This window comes from Octodon degus, unplaced genomic scaffold (genome assembly GCF_000260255.1).
Source record: "Octodon degus isolate 3935 unplaced genomic scaffold, OctDeg1.0 scaffold00215, whole genome shotgun sequence".
NCBI lineage: Eukaryota > Metazoa > Chordata > Mammalia > Rodentia > Octodontidae > Octodon > Octodon degus.
Genome location: NW_004524791.1, coordinates 2150479 through 2169508, shown reverse-complemented (window position 1 = coordinate 2169508; position 19030 = coordinate 2150479). Strand labels below are relative to the sequence as shown.

Sequence of the window (19030 nt, the reverse complement as noted above, 5' to 3'; positions counted from 1 at the left end):
AAAAATAAATAAATAAAAATTTAAAAAAATAAAATAAAATGCAAATAGGAAACCTTACTTTCAGTAAGGGAGGGCAAGGCTGTGATTAAGGCTGTCTTATGCTTAGGCTCCCAAGGTTAGGAAGCAGCAGCCTTGGGTTCCTGAACTGCCTGGTTCTCCTGTAGCCCACATCTGCATTTCAAAACTAGAATGACTTTCTTAAGGCAAACAAGATCTGAACATAAGACTACTGGTCTGGTGACGAGTCTTACAGAAGGAAGCATGACCATTGCATAAAAAGGTCAATTTGAAGTGAGCACTTTTTAGGCTACAAAAGTCTCTTCTAGAGGTAGATAGAACAGTTGGCAGGAAGATTTGGCCCCGTGCACTGAGCCAGCCAAGTCTCCAGACACTTGTATTTTTCACCTAATCACCTAGGTAAACAGGTTTAGCAACTGGACAAGATTCAAACCCGAAGCTCACAGGTGAAACCTGTATCTATCATCTAGCAATCAAATTTTACATATTGGTAAAAACACATTACTTCAAGGCTGACAAAAATCTCTTTACTCTTAATGTGTAACACACAGATGTAAATTATTTCCTTGACAGCCACTGTAGAATGTAAGTGGCTGCCTCAGTCTAATTTCTGAAGGCGTGACTCATCAAGTTCTACTGAAAAGCTCAGGTAGAATTCCTAGTTTACTGGCAGAAAGAGAAGGGAAAAGGTACAATAGGTCAGCAGAGATCTTTCAGTAGTCAAGAACCATTGTTGACCTAATGTCATTTAGCTGGCAAAAGGAGTCACATGTTTTACAGGCATGTATATGTGCTAAGTCTGAACTAGATTTAAAAATACCATTTTTCAGAAATTTATATAAAATTCACTAGAAGGGGCTGGTGAGATGGCTCAGTGGTCTAAAGCACCTGCTTAGAACAAGCTAAGCTAACAAAAGCACAGGGACCGCGGTTCAATCCCCAGCACCACATGCCAGCCCGCCCCGCCCCCTGGTGGGCTGAGCTGGCCACACACTAAATAAGTAAATAAATTAAAAAAAAAAAATTAAAAAAAAAATAAATAAATAAAAAATAAAATTCACTAGAAGCTTACAAACATTTTTTGTAGTGCTGTCTAAAGTCAAGCAAGGAATATCAGTACCTTTAGTAACCAGTTTGAATGCAACACATACAAATACAAAAGTCATAAAATGTCCCATTAAAGAAACATCATAACCTTGTAACATTTCCATGTTTTAGTTTAGATTTACCAACACATTTTGACCAACATTTTAACAACCGCATAATGAATTTATCTGTGTACAGGGTGGCAGGCAGGATGAGCGGGTCCTGAGGGTGATGGTCGGGGGTCACAGCCGCTTCTTATCAGTTGGAACTGCCAGTGCGACCCTGTGGGATTGGCCAGTCCTCCAGGAGCGGCGTCTGGAACAGCAATCCTTGAGTCATTTCAGAGGTTCATGGGCAAGATCAATCCAAGCCTGAATGTAAGGGAGCTGGTCAGGGTGTCCCAGATTTCCGAAGATGACTCTCTGGACCTGTTAAGCAGGTCCAGCAGCCTAAGGGAAGGAGGGCCATTCCAATTCGGAGAAGGTCCAACGTTTTCTGGGGGACACGGAGTCTCCGTACTCTGAGGCTCGTTGTCTGAAATCTTGAAAATTATTTAGAAAACATTATAGGGGCAACAAAGACACAGAAACAGAAGCACATTGCCACACAGGTATTAGACAAACGCCAATTGGCCGAAACACACAAAAACAAAACCAAACCAGATCCGAGACTCCGATCCGTGTCCTGGAGCGAGTGGAGTCCGGGGGCTACCGTTACCTCTAACACCGCCCAGGACTCCCAGATGGGCGCCCCAACAGAACAGATACAGATGTCTGACCCGTAAGAACTTACTGAGGGCTTGGAGGTTCGAATGATGAAATCTAAGTTTTCGGAGACCACCCGGGGGCCAGAAAGTCTCCCCAGAGAAATGGTTTTTGAAAACTCTGGTTCCTCAGATGGATCCCCAGTAAAAGGGATCCCGGACGAGCCCCCAAGTATTATGGGTCACTCAGGAGAAGAACCAGGTCAACCAGACTGGGATTTGGAAAGCAGTTTATTACTGAGCTCAGTCCCCCGTCTGCTCTCACGCAGGAGAGGCCCGCAAGGCGGCAGCCCGGGAAGCAGGGAGGGGCTTAAACCCCGGCACCTCATTGAGTTTGATAAGCAAATTCATTGAATGACCACATTCAGTTTGGTAAACAAATTCATTGTCTGACACAAAATAATGCTTTCAGAGCGATTGGGACCACGACTCAAACTACCTTTCCTGGGGCTTCTGTTTTGGTTTCTGGTTAATTTTCACCTGAGTACCTGCAGGTGGCCTTGCATAGTCCAGAGGTTACAAGAAAACCCATTTAGTTTTCTTAGTCATCTCTGTAAGCTAATTTTGCAGACAGGAATTGGTGAGGGTCACAGGAATTTTATCTAGCAAACAGCAAGAAACAGCCACTCGTTACTAAACAACTTAGAACAGTGGTAAGTATACATTTTTGCAACAGAAAGCACAAGATTTACATTTATAATCTAAAACGTGAGTAGACTCATTACACGCACTAGGAAAAGCAGTTGCATCTGCGGGCGTTTCCCAGGCGCTGCTGCCTCTGCGATGTATTAATGTCGCAGCAGTTTATTTTCTCTTGGGAAAGAGAAAAGGCGACTAGGAAGAGGCGCACGTGGAAGCCCCCGGAGTCCCGGCCCCGCCGTCTAGAAGCGGGGACTCGGCTCCGTTCGCGGGCCTGCGCGCCGCTTCCCGGTCAGAGTTCAAATCCCGGCTCATGTAGCGACAGGCTGATAAAAACCGGTATGGACTGCTGTGGTCCCAAAAACCCCAACTAACCAACCGAACACAAGAGTTCTATGCAGCGGAGCCACGCAGCGGACTCTGCACCAAGCCCGTTTCCTTCGGGAGCTAGCGCAGCCCTGCACACCTGGGCGAGCGCGCACCGCACGCCGGCGCTCACTAGCGGACTGCTTCCCATGGAGGACCCCGGTGATAGGTGTCATGGCCTACGCCAGATTTTTAAAAGATACCAAGGCCCTGCTTGTCCTCGGGCGCCCAGGCTAAGTGGGCTGCTCAGGTTTCCGCGGTCAACGTTCAGGACAGCGCAGGGAGACGCGCCCGTCCCGGCCTTAAACAGGCGATGAAGTGGACACCTACAGAAAGGACCCCAGCCCGCCACGCGGCCTGCTGCGCACGCGCCAAGCGCGGCGCCCGCGGAGGGGCCGGGGCGTGACCGAGCGGCTGCGCTGTGCTGCGCGTGCGCGCGCTAGGGCGCGCCAGGTCAGGTGATGTCGCACCGGCTAGCGGCCGCGGCCGGCAGTCGGACTGTGTTTGGGCGGCTCGCCCCGCTGTGGTGCTGCGGCGGCGGCCCGGGAGGCGGCAAGACCGCGTGGCCTGGCGCGAGGGTCCATAGGCCCGCCCAGCGGGTGAGCTGGGAGCGCCCCTCGCCGGCGGTGGGCGGGGCGCGGCGGGTGACGCAATCCGCCTGCGCCGCGGGGCGGGCTCGGGGCGGCGCGGCGCTGGGGCCCGGCGTACCCCCCCCGTACTCGGGTCGGTCGCTCTCCGGCGCTCCGAAACCGAGCGGCCCGCTCTCCCCCCGTGCCAGGCGTCGAGGCCTTTGCGCGTGCGTTTCCTCGCGGCCAGATGTGGTCGCGGAGGAAGGGTGGTGTACACGGGAGTTCTTCATTCCGCGGACACTTGCTGGGCTCAGATCCGTGTTCTGGGGATAGCTCGTGCTGGAGGGCTCCGCAGGGCCTTGACCTTACTTACGGAAAGACAGGAGCGTGGGCCACTGCGTGTTCTAGGGTTTCTGTAGTTTCCAGCGGACCGCAGTCACATGCAATTTTGCTGCCATGCGTGCAGACACACTTAGGTAGAGTCTTGACCCCAGAGAGGTCCGCAGCTCAGCTCTTCCTCACCTTGCAGCCTTTGTGTCTGGTGCTGTGGTGTCACCACGCGAGCGTTCCGCCTGTGAGGTTGTGTGGGATTTCCCTGATGGCGGCGCTTATTTAGGTTCTTCGGGTTTGTTTCTGAGGCCGGAGTTTTGAGACTGTACATATAGTCTCGCATTAACTGTGTAGTCTAAGCTGGGCTTAAACTTGCAAGCGCGCTCCTCCTGCCTTCTGCCTCCCAAGTGCTGGAATAACAGGTGTGCATCACCATGTCTGACTTGGTGTTTTGAGACATCGCGATGTGTAGTTGAGGTAGGGTTGCAGTGTGTAGTTAGGGCTGGCCTGCCTTTGCCTCTCCGGGATTATGGGTGTGCACCCCCACCCCCCATTTTAACATTTCTTATGATTTACCTGACATTTTAGTCTATTGTGTCTTTTGATAGGGATATTGGAATAATTTAATTAGCAACTAGGAAATAGGAAATAGATTTATATTCAGGCAATAGCCTACAGAGCCCTTAATGTTGGCATCTTTAATGTTAGCAAGCTGAGATAACACAGGTCTAATTTCATCATAATAAAGTATTGGAGATAATCCAGATTCTTTGGTTATGTTGGGATTTTGCTGATATGGTTACTACTGGATTACACTTTTAAGAAAAAAGTTGCCATTCTAGATTCGGCTTTAGTGGGTTTTGATCCTAAATAGTGAAAAATCGAAATTGTCTTTAGTTGTATCCTTAATCATATGGCAAGTAGGGGGGCCTGGCCCTAGCTCAGGCCTTTAAGTGGCTGCTTCCACAAAGCTGTCAGCCTCAGGTTGCTGGAGTTCGAACCTCACAACTCTCCCGCTGGCCAAAAGTGCCCTGAAGGCATTCGAGGAAGAAAAAAAAAAAAAAAATCATATGGCAAGTAGAGTTAGCTGCGTATGATAAAAAGATGATATTCTTACTGGGCATGGTGGCACGCCTCTGTAATCCCAGCATTCAGGAGACTGAGGCAAGAGTATCAGGTAGAGCTTGAGGCTGAACTACATAGTAAGACCCTGTCTCAAAAAACAAAACAAAACACATAAAGAAACACTGGTGTTTTTCTTCCTTGAGGACTGAAGAAATACAGGCATGATCTGGAAAATTGTTTTCTTGGTTTGACAAAGGTGTAAACCTCTTGCCTGATCCGATGTGAATCGCAGTATTTGCCAATGTCTGGTTTTGTGGTACCGGGGATTGGATCTGGCCCTGTGTGCTAAGTGCTCAAGTGCTGACTGCGCCCCAGCCTCAGTTGTTTAATCATACAAGGTTTTAGAACCATGTTTGGTTTTGAAACTAATATTTTGGGTTTGAGTTAAGAGTTAGGACCTCAGGCAAAAATGATTAGTTTTTAGGTGGGTTTTGGTTTTGGCTTGCTGTTGGTTACTGTAAAAATTCTTCGTGCATTTCTGCAATGAATTTAGTTTTCTTCTTGGTTGAACTGTATTTTAATAGGTGATTTAAGCAGATGAATAAGGGCAGTGAGTTTAATCCCAAGCCCGTATCCTGTCCCTTTTAGCTTGTTGGGCCATTGTGAGAAAATGCTCCTTGTGTTACAGAGGGAGCTCATTACCTAATCCTTTTCCCACTTCAGGGCCTCCAGAGAGTCCACTTTCAGCAGCTGGCTCTGCAAAGGAGATTGACGTCATTTTCCCAATGGCTATGTTCAAAACCACCTAAAGGTACTTGTTTTTCTTTACTGGCATTAACTCGTAGGTCCTCACAGTTAGACCCCTCCCAACCAGAAGAGGAACACTACAGACCACCATGATGCTTAAGCAGGAAGCTCCCCGTTTCACTCAGCTGGAGAGACTAAAACAAATCTGTTTATCAGGACGGCTCACAGGCCTGGTTCTCAGGCTCATGGGTAGCCCTGTACACCTACAGCACTCAGGCCATAAATCACAGTGTACCCCTGTCACCCCGCATTTCCCTCAGGAGTTTCCCTCCTGAGGCACCAGCTTGCTCCAGCTTCCTGAGAAGCTTCACATTTTCCATCTTCCTCAGTGGGACCTCTCGCATACCTAAGCTATCCTATAAGTTGGGTTCTCTTCCTTGGTTTGTGTTCATTGGCCTTCTCGCCCTTGACCACACTGCACTCAGCCTGAAATAAAATAGCACTGTTTGCTTCAGTCCTGCCTAGCTTAGTGGTCTCAGCTGCTTCTCGGAGTTTAGCCTGAAGACCAGCGTGAAGTTTATAGCTTCCTTGGAGTGTTTCCCATTGTGATAGTGGACGAGGCCCATGATACGTAGGTGACCTCTCCCCCTTGTAGTTTTTCTGTTGTGCAAAGCTATAATACTTCCTTTATGCTTTTACCATTTTGATATGTCACTGAGACTGGCCAAAGAGAAGCATTTTCAAAGAAGTTGTCTGATGAATCTTTTGGACAGTAGGTAAACTGATTCTAAGGACCGGCCAAGCCTTATGTCTGGAGAGTAACACACAGATGATGTGCAGACTGTAGTTGGCTTGGAGGACAGTTACCCTTTGGAAGCGCTTCAGCATAGGCGGGGCCCTGGGCTGTGTGCAGGGTGGGTGGTGCTCCCAGAACTCCCTGGAAACGTGGCCTCCACACTGCCGCAGATACTCCTCAGCCCTCGTCCCAGTATTGGGAGCTGGGCCTGCTTATCATTGTGTCAAGAAGAAAGGAGTGATAACTGAGTTTTCTTTTTATTCTTGTGACTTGATTGAATTGTTGCTCTTGAGCAAGAATGGTTTTTCTCTAAAGCTTTTTCATTTTATCTTTAAGGGTTTGAGAAATTCTTTGAGAGGAATGGAAGAAACACAGAATCAGAAAAACCAGCAGCTCCAAGGAAAGGTGAAGCTTTACATCTGAATGTTTTAGAAGGACTCACTAATTTTAGCTTCATTTTCCTGGGACGTGACAGGCACGTGCGCCTGTGTGTGTGAGGTTGGCCTTCCCTTCCCGATGCTTGTTTGTGGGTGCTGCCTTGTGCTCCCTACTCACTTCGTTCTTTCTTTGTCTTCATCTTTCTGTGCCTTCTTGGCTTCTTTGGCTCCAAGCCTAGGTGAATCCTCTTTTGAATCAAATTGTGGTTTGGTGATGAGAATTGGGATTGAAGTTGGGGGTTTTTTGGTTTTGTTTTTGGTACTGAGGCTTGCACTCATGACCTTGTGCTTGCAGGCAAGTGTTGCCCTTGCAGTGGGTAGTATTTGGCAGATGGAGAAATACACGAAAGCACATCAGACGCGGTGGAAACGCGCCTTGCTACAAACGGAACACTTCTATGAAGACCGAAGTTTCGTACGTAGAATTTATACAGATTTTTACCATGTCTCATAATTGACTTTGTTTTTCTTTAGAGACTGATAAACCAAAGAATGCTGGGTCTGGAGGAGGTGGCAGCAAGAGAGGAGGAAAAGGGGGTGATTTTGCCTGGTGGAAGCGGATACAGAAGGTTTGTTAGTGAGCATCTCGGGAGTGAGCCCAGGCACTCGTCTCTTTGGCAAGGAGGCCTAGCCTGAGAGCTGGCGCCACGCGATCTTTGGCACAGGCCTGCTCCCGTGACGAAACACCATGCCTGTGCACGGAGCTCGCACAGCCCGAGGACTCTGTCCCCCAGTGTCACCTGGGTGAGCTTTGCAGGGCGTACGCTCAGGCCACAGGAATCTTTGCTTGCGTAGGGCCAAGCTCACCCACTCCTTCAGAGATTCTGAGAAATTAACGTTTTAAGCTGCACTGCTGTGCTGTTCCCATCTTTAAAGATCTCTACAAAAGAGAACCTGATTGGTGGCTGCAGAGCAGATCTCTTCATGGGTTTCTGCTGCTCCTGCGCTGACTTGGGAGCTGCAGGTGCTATGTGTGCTTCTACCATGGATAAAGGTTTTCTCAGGAGAGGAAAGGTTCTGCTTTATCACACCCTGGGGCCCTTTGTGTAGCTTGCGAGGGAATGGCTTGGACAACTCTAATAATGTCTGAAAAGTCATTAAGTTTCCATAACCACCCTAGTCCTGGGAGTGTCACTCAGCATGGGCAGACCAGCTTGGGTCTCTAGCCTGCAAAGACAAAAAGAAATTCCTCACTTACTCAGAAAATATGTTCTCTTTTCTTTCACAGGGAGAGTTTCCCTGGGATGACAAGGATTTCCGAAATCTGGCCATTTTGGGGGCAAGCGTTGCCATGGGAGTTTTCTACTTCTATTTTCGAGATCCTGGAAAAGAGATCACCTGGAAGCATTTTGTGCAGTATTACCTGGCCAGAGGCCTGGTGAGGGAACTCACAGTGTGTCTGCCAGGAAGGAAGGCTGTTTGTTGTGTCTCCTGCAGGTCTGGAGTCATTCCTTGCTGCGGTGGATTTTTGAGTAGCCTGCTTCAGGGCAGAGCCGGGAGGTGCTTTCCTTAAGGCTGCCATAGTGGAAGGTGTCAGGCCCACTTTCTGGCTGGGTAGAGGCTGATATAACACTTTAACATCAGGGCCAGCGAGATAGCTCAGTGGACTAAGCACCTGCTTAGGCAAGCACAGGGACTGATCCCTGGCACCACATGCTGGGCAGGCCCCAACCCCAGGTGCACTGAGCCAGTCATGGAGACTGGGCGTGGTGGCGCACACCTGTAATCCCAGTGCTGGGGAGGCTGAGACAGGAGGATTACTACCAATCCAAGCTGTGTAGTGAGATCCTGTACCAAATACATAAAAACAAAACCACATTTTAACATTGTGGATTGACTCTTTTTGTGGCCCGCTCAGCCTGCCGTGGGGGCGAGGCTGGCACAGGTGTGGTACCAGGGATTGAACTGCAGTCTCTGCGCTTTTCTAAGCTTGCCTAAGCAGGTATTTTAGACTGCTGAGCTACCCAGTGAGACTATTTTTAAAATCTGTCCTCTGAGACTTAGTTGTTTCTCCATTTGGTTGTTGAATTTTAATCTCATGCTTGATTTCTAGGGAGTCTTTTTTTTTTTTTTTTTTTGAACTGGGGTTTGAACTCAGGCCCTTGTTCTTGCCAGGGAAGCACTTATTCCACTGAGACATTACCCCGGCCCCCTTTATTTTTATTTATTTTTTTGAGACAGGTTTGTCTCTTGTAACCCAGACTGGCTTTGATCTCATGACTGTCCTGACTCAGTCTTCCAAGTGCTGGGATTATAAGCATGCACCACCATCCTGGGCAGGGGCTAGGACTTTGGGTGGAGGCATGTGTGGTATGGGGGCTCCTTTCCCTTTCACAACTGGCATGCTTGTTCATGAGCATGCTGAGGCTGGGCGAAGACTGCTTGGCCTCAGTGAGAACTGAAAAGGAGCTGTTTTGCCTCTCAGGTGTCCTCCAGAGGGGCGGGCTGTGCTGAGGGAGGTGGTGCTGGACCTGCACTTCCATGTAGTCATGTCTGGGGGAGCTCGTTTTCCTTTAGGGTCGTGGCCCGGGCTCCCTGTCTGACTGCAGGGCCCATCCGCACTCATTGGCAAGGAGTTTCTTGGCAGCTTCCCTTACACTGGTGGGTGCAGGGCTGCTGTGCCTTCCCTCCATCAGCCTGCCACCTGCAGGTCCAGGCCAGAGGGGAGGAGATGGAGGTGGTGAGTCCAGAAGGCCTTCTGGCGTGTGCACTCAGGGCAGAGTCCAGAGCCTCCCGGAGGTGGTTCTGGTGCTGGGGTGCTGATGTTGTGCCCCGGTTGTTATGGTTGGAAGGTTCCTCAGTGATGAACACACATTAATCACAGTCCTTAGGCGTCACTCGCTTTTTTTTCTTTCTTTTCTTTTTTGCAACAGGGTCTCACTGTGTAATTCAGGCTGGGCTTGAACTGTGTAGCCCAGGCTGTTCTCGAGTTCACAGTGATCCTCCTGCCTCAGCCTCCCAAGTACTAGGATTATTATTATTATTATTATTATTTTTTAGGATTATTTTTAAAGAGAAAAAAATTCAAAACAAAGTAATAGGAGATAGAGAATAGCAATAGTTACATATTACATGGTGTTATCTTTATTTTTTATCTTATTTTTTTTTCTTTATTTAGGACAGGGTCTGCACAGTCTCACTACACAGTTGGACTTAGTGATTTTCCTTTTTCAGCTTCCCAGTGTTGGGATTGCAGGCTCGTGCCAGCGTGCTCAGTCTTGATTGCTTGTCTCAGTGCGCCCTGCAGGCGGGGCCAGCGTGGCACTCCACGAATTGAACTCTGGCCACTGCGATCTGCCTAAGCAGGTGCTTTAGGCCGTTGAGCTATCAGGCCGGCCCATGCTGTTATCTCTAAATCTTGCTCAGGGTACGAGGTGCTGGCATGTAATTGTCCAAACAGTATTAACGCAGACTTTAAAATGAACTGAGAGGAATTAGCAGTATAATGATCTTAACTATTGTGTGTATGTGTGTGTGTATGTATGTATTTTTCCCCTTCCCCATCCCAGTTTCTCTTTCCTTTTGAGCAGTTTTCCCCATTTCACAGTGTCTGTTGTATGTTTTGGATCTTGCTTACTTTTTCAGCTTTTAACACTAAGGAGGCAGTATAGTGTTTATGCATGTGAGTGGTCTTGAGTCGCATCCATTTACCTGTAAAAGTCGCAGTCTCCCCTTCATGGCTGAGTCATCCAGGCGGCTGTACTAACTCCTGACAGAAGTCACATTGGTGTAGTGGTTTTAGATTTTGTGATAGCTGAACCTGGTGATGCAAGCCTGTAATTCCAGCATTGATGGAGGCTGATGCAGGAGGATTATAAGTTCCACTCCTGCCTGGGTTATTTATCAAGATGGCGTATCCAAAAACCCCCAAAAGGATGAAGCTGTAGCTCAGTGGGAGACATCTCTGGGTTTGCTTTCCTGTACTGAAAAAAAGAAAACAAAATCAAGATTCTGTGATGAGGACTAGGCATGGTGGTGCTGTAATCTCAGTACTTGGGCGGCTGAGGCAAGAGGAGCTCTAGGAGTTCAAGGCCAACATAGTCTATGTAGTGAATTCAGGGACAGACTAGACTGCATAGGGAGACAGTGGCTCAAAAAAAGAGTTCTGTGATGCGCAGGCGAGTGCCACGTCATGGTGCAGTGAGGATGTTTTCTCAGGGGCGTCTTCCCTGCTATGTTCTGTGTCCAGTGGTGATGGCAGTTCATGGGCCTGAAGCCTGCATTTTTATCCTTGGTGGCGCCATTTTCTTATACCTACAGCTAGATGCGAAAAATTCTAAATCAGCTGTGTGCTTCCCTTTTTACTGCCAGTATAAAATGTGTCGTCTGTAACCCTTTTGAGTTTTTAAGTGAATCTCAGAGCTTGACTGGTGCTTGGAAATGCCCGATGTGGACCTCCCCCGAGCCGAGTGGGACGGTGTAAGCCGGAGAGAGCAGCAGGAGAGAGCAGCCCTTGGGAGACCATCGGGAGGCTCCCTTGAGGTCATGGCCCTCCCGGACTAACTGTGGCAAGACTGTGTCTCCAAAAAGCAGACCCCTCCTGCTCCCCCAAAACCTCTTGTTGAATTCATCTCTTGGCTCCTCTGTACCCTAGGTGAGGTGTCTGAGTCTGCAGGGAACAGAACTTGGGCCAGGTCTGTGGAGCACCTGTGGTCCCGGGGGCTGGCGCCTCTGGCACTGCCCACAGTGTCTTGTCTTTTTTTTTTTAAACTCTGTGTGTGTGTGTGTGTGTGTGTGTGTGGCCAGCTCAGCCCACCAGGGGGCGGGGCTGGCTGGCATGTGGTGCTGGGGGATTGAACCGCGGTCCTGGTGCTTTGCTAAGCTTGTTCTAAGTAGGTGCTTTAGACCACTGAGCCACCTCACCAGCCCCTGCCCATGGTGTCTTGAGGGCCATACTTTCTGCCTTAGCTGCTCATGTATCTTTTCCTTCCTCCTAGGTGGACCGGCTGGAGGTCGTGAACAAACAGTTTGTGCGGGTTATTCCTGCCCCGGGGACCTCTTCTGAGGTAGGAGGGCGCTTCAGAGCTAGGATTCTAGACACAGTTTTGTTGCAGTGGAAAGCTCAGTTTCCTGCTGTCTCAGCAGAACACCTTTGCCAGTGTCCAGCAGTCCATTACTGAGGTTTATCTTAGAGTCTTGTAGTTGCAACTCTTTCTCAGGATAGGAGCTCTTACAAAACTACTAACCGTGACTCAGCTTTGCCAAGCAGTGTGTGAGAACTCTGGCCAAGGTTTAGGAGAAGAGTAGAAAGATGAAGAACAGAAGGACTAATGCAATCTTTGGCAGTTGTTGCAGCCCTGTATCCTTTTGTGCAGACCTTACAGCCTGTGGTTTTGTGGGGCCAGAACTATGGGGCTTCTGCTGTTTGCAGTTACCCTTGGAGCCAGCCTTCAAGTGGGGTTGGCCCACATGTGCAGCCAGGACGAGGAGAGGCTGTGCTGCTGAGAGAGCTGGTGAATGAGTGTGCAGGCTGTGTGTGTGCACGTACGTGTGTACAGGGGCAGGGGTGTGTGTGTGTGAGTGTCTGTTGGGGAGCCCAGCTTTCCTATTGGTCTCTGCAGAAGTTCGTGTGGTTCAACATCGGCAGTGTCGACACCTTTGAGCGGAACCTGGAGTCTGTGCAGTGGGAGCTGGGCATTGAGCCCTCCAACCAGGCCACGGTGGTCTACACCACGGAGAGCGATGGGTAAGTGGTGGGAGAGGGTGGGCAGTGTAGCGCGTGGTCCAGGGCCCCTGGCTGTGAATGAGAAGTACAGCTTTTAACTTACTTTGGGATATGCTGCTTTTTAAGCATGCTATAGCGTCTGCTGAGATTTCTAATTCATGCAATTTAGTCTATTTCTTTGTACTTTACTGTTTTATTTTACTTCTTGAGATAGGGTCTCGCTGTGCTGCCCAGGCTGGCCTGTGGAGGGCACAGGGACTCCCGCCCTTCCACTGGTGCTCACTTAGAAGGGAAAAAGTAAAATATAGTTAAAGGAAGAGCTTGATCATGGAATAGAGGAGAGAAGGCTCAGCTGGGTGGGCAGGCCTGGGGGCTGCTGAGGAGGGTACATGATGGAGCCCCCCATGTTGCTGCCCTCTCCACCTCAGCAAGTCTTCTGCGAGGTGGGCTGGGCCTGGGAAGGCTGAACCTGTGGGTTGACATGGACACATTTTAGGAGACAGCTGTCCCTGCACGGGCTCTGGAGCCTCTGCGCGCTGGCTGAAGGAGCTGTTCTGACAGGTGGTTTTTGTGGTTTGCTAGCTCTTTCCTGCGAAGTCTGGTACCCACCCTTCTCCTGGTTGGCATCCTTCTCTATGCCGTGAGGAGGGGCTCTATGGGGGCCGGGCGCAGTGGGCGAGGAGGCGGCCTCTTTAGTGTTGGTGCAACGACAGCCAAGATCCTGAAGAGCAACGTCCCCGTGCGGTTTGCAGACGTGGCTGGCTGCGAAGAGGCCAAGCTGGAAATTATGGAGTTTGTGAATTTCCTGAAGAACCCCAAGCAGTATCAGGACTTAGGAGCCAAAATCCCAAAGGTGTTGTTGCTGTTACTGTTGTTGTTGTTGTTGTTTTGGTACTGGCAGGCAGGCACTGTGCCACTGAGCTGTAACTCTGGCCCATCCCAAAGAAAACATGAATGTTGAGCTTTAACTCAGGAGTAACCACTACCGTGGGCAGGGGAGACAGAAACTTCGTGCATTAGAAACGTGGTGCGTTAGTTCTTGCCCTTTGTATTTTAGTGGTCACAGAAGAGGGCTTTCCTTCAGTGCTTTGCATTTAAGGGCCAGTCTGCTTTCAGTGACCAAGATTCACACCTGTAATCCAGCAGTGGGGAGGCCGGGATAGGAGGATGGATCACTGTGAGTCTGAGCTGTGGAGTAAGACCCGGTATCAAAAAAAAAAAAAGACTGTTAAATGACCTACATATCTACAGATTATTTTGAAATGAAGCAGGAATTTAGAAAATCTCATTTAACTTTTTTGTTTTGTTTAGTTTTTTGGTCAGGGTGTTGCTAGGTACGTAGTTCAGGCTGGCCTTGAGCTCACTGTGTAAAGCTGGCTTTGGTGTCACGCACCTGTAATGTTTGTAATCCCAATAGGCAGAGGCAAGAGGAGCGCTGTGAATTCAAGGCCAGCCTGTGTTACATAGCAAGACCCTGTCGCAAAAAAAAAGTGCACTCACTGTTTAGCCTGGGTTGGCCTAGAGCTTGCATCAGTCCCTCTGCCTCAGCCTCCTGAGTGTTGGAATTACAGGATTTCTTTGGGTCTAAAATTTTCCCTTTGAAGTAGTAATACTCGCAGGGACCGGGGTTCGGTCCCCTGTACTACGTGTCCTGGCCGCCGGTGTGGTGTGTGAACTGTGGTGAGTGATGAGTGTGCAGTCGTCTTATGAGCAGGAAAGATGAAGAACAGATGCGCCTAGGCTTTAAAAGTGGTGTTTGGAGGGATTGTTACTAGTCAATCCGTAGGTCACCACTTCTGAGGAGGAGATGGGACTTGGGTGCCATCCGTCTCCCTCGACAGCCGTGTACTTCGGTTACAGGGAGCCATGCTCACTGGTCCCCCTGGTACCGGCAAGACGCTTCTCGCCAGAGCCACGGCTGGGGAGGCCAGCGTGCCCTTCATTACCGTGAACGGGTCGGAGTTCCTAGAGATGTTTGTTGGTGTTGGGCCAGCAAGGGTAAGTGTGGGGGCAGCTGCGGGAGGGCCACCTGTGGCACACTAAGCTTTGGTGGCTGTGGGCTTTGTGCAGGATCCTGCTGTGAGCCCAGAAAGGAGAACGGGAGGGATGCTGCTGTGTGTGAGTAACAAAGACTGGGGGTTCCTGTTCCAGGTACGTGACATGTTTGCAATGGCCAGGAAAAATGCACCTTGTATCTTATTCATTGATGAGATTGATGCCATTGGCCGGAAGCGAGGCCGTGGACACCTTGGGGGGCAGAGTGAGCAGGAGAACACTCTGAACCAGATGCTCGTGGAGATGGATGGTGAGTGGGGCGGTGCGGTCAGCTCTGCCCTTGGTGTCTCCACGGGAGGTCAGATTACCTTCGGAGCCTTTGGTTCGTGTGACAGCGCCCTTGGAAGAGAATTTGTTCTGCGCTTAAGGGAAGCTGCTTTCAGGCAGACATGGTGGAGAAAGCAGTATCGGTTTACATGGTGTGCCTGTTTATTGCATAGCAGTAGGAGGAGGCAGCCATGTTCCCCTGGCCTCCAGCAGGAGGAGATTAGCAGGGGTGAAGAATACCTGCTTCGGGAGTCTGGGAGATAGACTAGGACATAAGTGTCTTCTTTTTTGGTACCAGGAATTGAACTCAGGACCTTGCACTTGCCGGGCAGTTCTATGCCACCGAGCTATGTCCATGGCACCAAGTGTTGGCTTCTGGTGGAGGTGCAGGATAGAATGACAGCCGTGTTCCTGCTTTGAGCCTTTGTCCTGCTGCCCACAGGGCGATCCCGACCTGGGTGTGCTTTCCTGAGATGTGTCTAGACACACTAGTCTTTACACTTGTAAAAGCTCTCGCTGGCTCCTTGTCAGATTTTACCTTCACTTTGACATTAGGATCATGTTGGTGTCCCTGAGGCTCCTTTGGTGTGGCAGCCTGCTGGAAGGAGCTGTAACTCGTCTGTGTTCACCACAGTGAGAAAACAACAGACCCAAACAGGGGAAGGTGATGGAGAGAGGCAGGGAGGCTGGGGCAGTTTCCAGAGTCCCTGGTGAGAAGCTGTAGTGGGACTTGGGTGGTTTTGATCTGGGAAGCCTGTGAGGGACTCAGTTCCTTGTGGTCTCCACAGGGCCTGGTCATGCGCTGAGGTTCCAGATGCCCAAGAGGGCAGTGTGCATAGACCACATTTGTGCCCACACGTATGCCATTCCTGTTGGGGTGTGGTGGAGATAACTGGATGCTGGCAACACCGTCAGGCGTGCTGTGCCGACCTTGAGCCGACCTTGAGCTTGCCAGGCAGGTGCTGTTGCCACTGAGCTATATCCCTGGCCCTATATCAAGTCTTACTGTCCTGTATCTAACTGTAAATATAGATAAGCTTTTATGGTGTCTCTGGAGGGAACAGCCGAGAGAATGATGGAGAGGAAGGTGTAGCGCCCAGGCTGATCCACGTGCCCTCATCTTCTGGTACAGGGTCTCACTCTGCAGCTTGGAGGCGGGGTCGGCACAGCATGCGGTGCCGGGGATCAAACCCTTATGCTTGCCAGGCCAGCGCTTAGACCACTGAGCTGTTTCCATGGCCGTGCCCTCTTCTTCTGATGGCGTCCCCGGCCTCCAAGCAGTCCTGTCTACCTTCATGCCACCTGCCTCTGGGCCCTGCAAGCCCAGTGGGACCTGAGTGGGTGGAGACTTTGCTTGCCGCAGAGGTAGCGATGTGGCCATGTGTTATGCGGCCATCAGGAGCCAGGCATAAGTAAGGATTGGCGAGCCATGCCCAGGGATTTCAGCAGCCCTGCTTAGAGCTGTCAGGTTTCTACCTGCAGAGACTGAGGTGGAGTGGGGGAAGAGCGGATCTGAGGAGGTGGGGTCTTGGTGAGCATCCCTCCTAGGAAGAGTTAGCAGACCTGGGCAGGGCTCCTGAGGCTCACAGTCCTCTTCTCGGTAGGGTGTGGAGTGAGCAGGGGGAAGCAAGCCCGTGTGGGTCAAGCTGGAGAACACGGGGTTGTGGTGCCCGTGCCTCCCTCGGTTTCACCTGCTTCTCTTGTGTCTAGGATTCAACGCTACCACCAATGTGGTGGTGTTGGCCGGCACCAACCGCCCTGACATTCTCGACCCAGCCCTGATGCGCCCTGGCCGCTTTGATCGCCAGATTTATATTGGTGAGCACATGTGACTTGCATACTTGGGTGTGTTTTGTTTGTTTGTTTGTTTGGTTTTTATTTTTCTTTTTGCAGAACCGGGGGTTGAACTCAGGCCCTTACACTTGCCAGGCAAGCACTTATTCAACTGAGCAGTCTCCCCGGCCCCTTATACTTGGGTGTGGGCATTTGGCCCCTGAGGATGAAGTTTGGTTCGTTCATTCACTATATGTTCAGATGAGGTTTTGAAAGGATTAATAGAACTTTTTGAAAATGTGGGCTCAAGTATCTCACATTGTTGCTGGGTCCTCCTCTCAGAACAGAGAGATGATCGGGCCATCAGCAGGTCACTGCAGTGTGTAGAGGCAGGGATGCGACAGGCTGTGTGTTCCAGTTTCTGCCTTCAGATAGTGTGATAGGGACTTGGTGGTTTAGAGGATAAGAATTTACCCTTTGTCCTTCACCCTGATAGCCAGCCGTCATTGTCGTCCTAGGAAAGCATAACTACGCTGAGGGACTAGCTCTTGCTGCTGTGTTTTGTCTGCCGTCAGGTCCCTTGGGCGGGTGTTAAGGTGGTGTCCAGTGTGCTGCAGAGCTACGTGCGTGGGGAACTGCCTGTTTTCTGTGTTGCATCCTGGCTCCTCGAGATGGTTCTGGGGTTCTGGGAAGTGGCTGTGAGGGCCCAGTTCTGAAGGTCCCAGGAGCTCAGAAGATGGATCTGTCTTTCTCTGTCAGGTCCTCCTGACATCAAAGGCAGATCATCTATCTTCAAGGTCCACCTGCGCCCACTCAAGCTGTCTGAAAACCTCAGTAAGGACGCCCTGGCACGGAAGCTGGCCGCTCTCACTCCAGGCTTCACTGGTACGTAGTGGGCTGGGCCCTTCTGCCTGGAAGGGACTGGGACATTCAATTACTAGTGACTGCCTGGCGGCTTGTTGTGCTTGCTCCGTTGGCCTGGGCAGTGCTTGCCTGGTCCCTGTGGGGACATTTCAGTAGTCTGTTGTAGCATTTGAGTGGATATTTTAGCTCTGGTTCAGCTTAGTAAGTCGTTATTGGATAAGACCAAAATCACGTCCAAGGAGGGTGCCTGAGATGAATTATGTTACCCTGTGGTCTTGGACTTATGCTCTGAACTGGGCAGTTCCTTTGCTTTTTTCTTCATTTTTCGTTAAAACCTAGTTTCCTGTACTTAGATACTTGACCTTCCAAGGGGCTTCCTGCCCTTTTACCCCATTGTAGCCTCACTTGCAAGGCTGCATGGAGGGCCTCAGCCCAGTCCCTTGCTCTGCCACTCTGGAGTGTGTCCCAGAGCCTCGTGTCCAGCCTGGGCAGGCTGTTCACACTTCCGTGCACATCTGTGGTAGGTGTTGAAGGAGGCAGTCTCACTAGACCAGCAGGTAAAGGTGGTTGTTCTCTGGCCTGGAAAGTGGTTTGTGCTCTGTGTTTTCTTTCCTTGCAGCTTCAGATGTCCATTTTCAGGTCAGAAAATAGGGATAGAGGGCCAGGGAGATAGTTTAGTGCTCTAAACGCCTGCCTGGCAAGTGCAAGGACCCCGGTTTGATCCCTGGTATCACATGCCATGCTGGCCCCGTGTGGAGCCAGTCACCAAAACCAGGCATGGTGGCACACACCTGTAATCCCAGCACTAGGGGGAGGCTGAGACAGGAGGAATACTGTGCATCTGAGCTGCAAAGTAAGACTGTACCAGATAAGCAAACAAAAATTAAAAAAAAAAAAAAAAAACAAAAAACCCCACCAAAAACCAGAGCCAGGGATAGGTTACAAGACTTCAGGATGCCTGAGCCCACAGGGGACTTCTAGTGCATGCACACAGCAGGCAGCTTCTGCCCAGGGACAGCTTGGCCCTGCACCCCCTCTAGGGAGGAGCCAGCACTGTGCTGCTCCATCCAGACACCTTCCTCCCCAGCTCATTGCGAGGGCTGGGCTGTGCCTGAGGGGTGGCAGGCAGCCTCTGTGGACATGATGACGCAAAGGGCAGAGAATGGTATCCCTGCCCTTGGACCCTTAGGGGACACATGGAATTTGCATAGCAAAATAACTGTTGGCGCAGTTGCAAAGGCCCTGGAAGCCACCACCAGCTGAGCTCCGGTGGTTCTTCTGTGACTGACAACCTCCTCCTGCCTCTGGCTACTTCAGTCTTGAGTGTCCCAGTGGAAACCTGGCGGTTTAAGGTTTGATGCCCTCTCCTCAGTTTTTGCACTGCAGTGTATCAGTAAAAATGAAAGTTTGAAAAATGTGGCTACTGATTTAGCAGAAAAGTACAAAGCTGTGCAGGCAGGGTCTGTGCACAGTGAAAGTGAAAAATAAAACAACTGTCCCAAGGAAGCACAGAATTGGATGTGCAGAGTCATTCTTAAAATTAAGTGCCTTAGGGTTTATAAGAGACTGTAGACCACAGACTGAAGGACA

At 50.3% G+C, this 19030-nt stretch overlaps 1 protein-coding gene across 4 annotated transcripts in view; it reads left to right on the top strand.

Moving 5' to 3' along the window:
• Window positions 1–3271: 3271 nt before the first annotated feature.
• Window positions 3272–19030, top strand: part of LOC101577819 (AFG3-like protein 1) — a 24333-nt gene continuing 8574 nt past the window's right edge. For 2 of the 4 annotated variants that reach the window (XM_023705197.1, XM_023705196.1), the window contains exons 1-12: window positions 3272–3471; window positions 5569–5647; window positions 6716–6784; window positions 7291–7385; window positions 8045–8194; window positions 11754–11822; window positions 12378–12502; window positions 13064–13334; window positions 14342–14479; window positions 14633–14786; window positions 16514–16621; window positions 17336–17461. In XM_023705197.1, the coding sequence (XP_023560965.1) occupies window positions 3334–3471; window positions 5569–5647; window positions 6716–6784; window positions 7291–7385; window positions 8045–8194; window positions 11754–11822; window positions 12378–12502; window positions 13064–13334; window positions 14342–14479; window positions 14633–14786; window positions 16514–16621; window positions 17336–17461 (1522 nt within the window). In that variant the 5' untranslated portion in view covers window positions 3272–3333. The remainder of the gene's footprint in view (window positions 3472–5568; window positions 5648–6715; window positions 6785–7290; window positions 7386–8044; window positions 8195–11753; window positions 11823–12377; window positions 12503–13063; window positions 13335–14341; window positions 14480–14632; window positions 14787–16513; window positions 16622–17335; window positions 17462–19030) is intronic. The other 2 variants (XM_023705198.1, XM_023705199.1) reach the window with 2 other exon arrangements.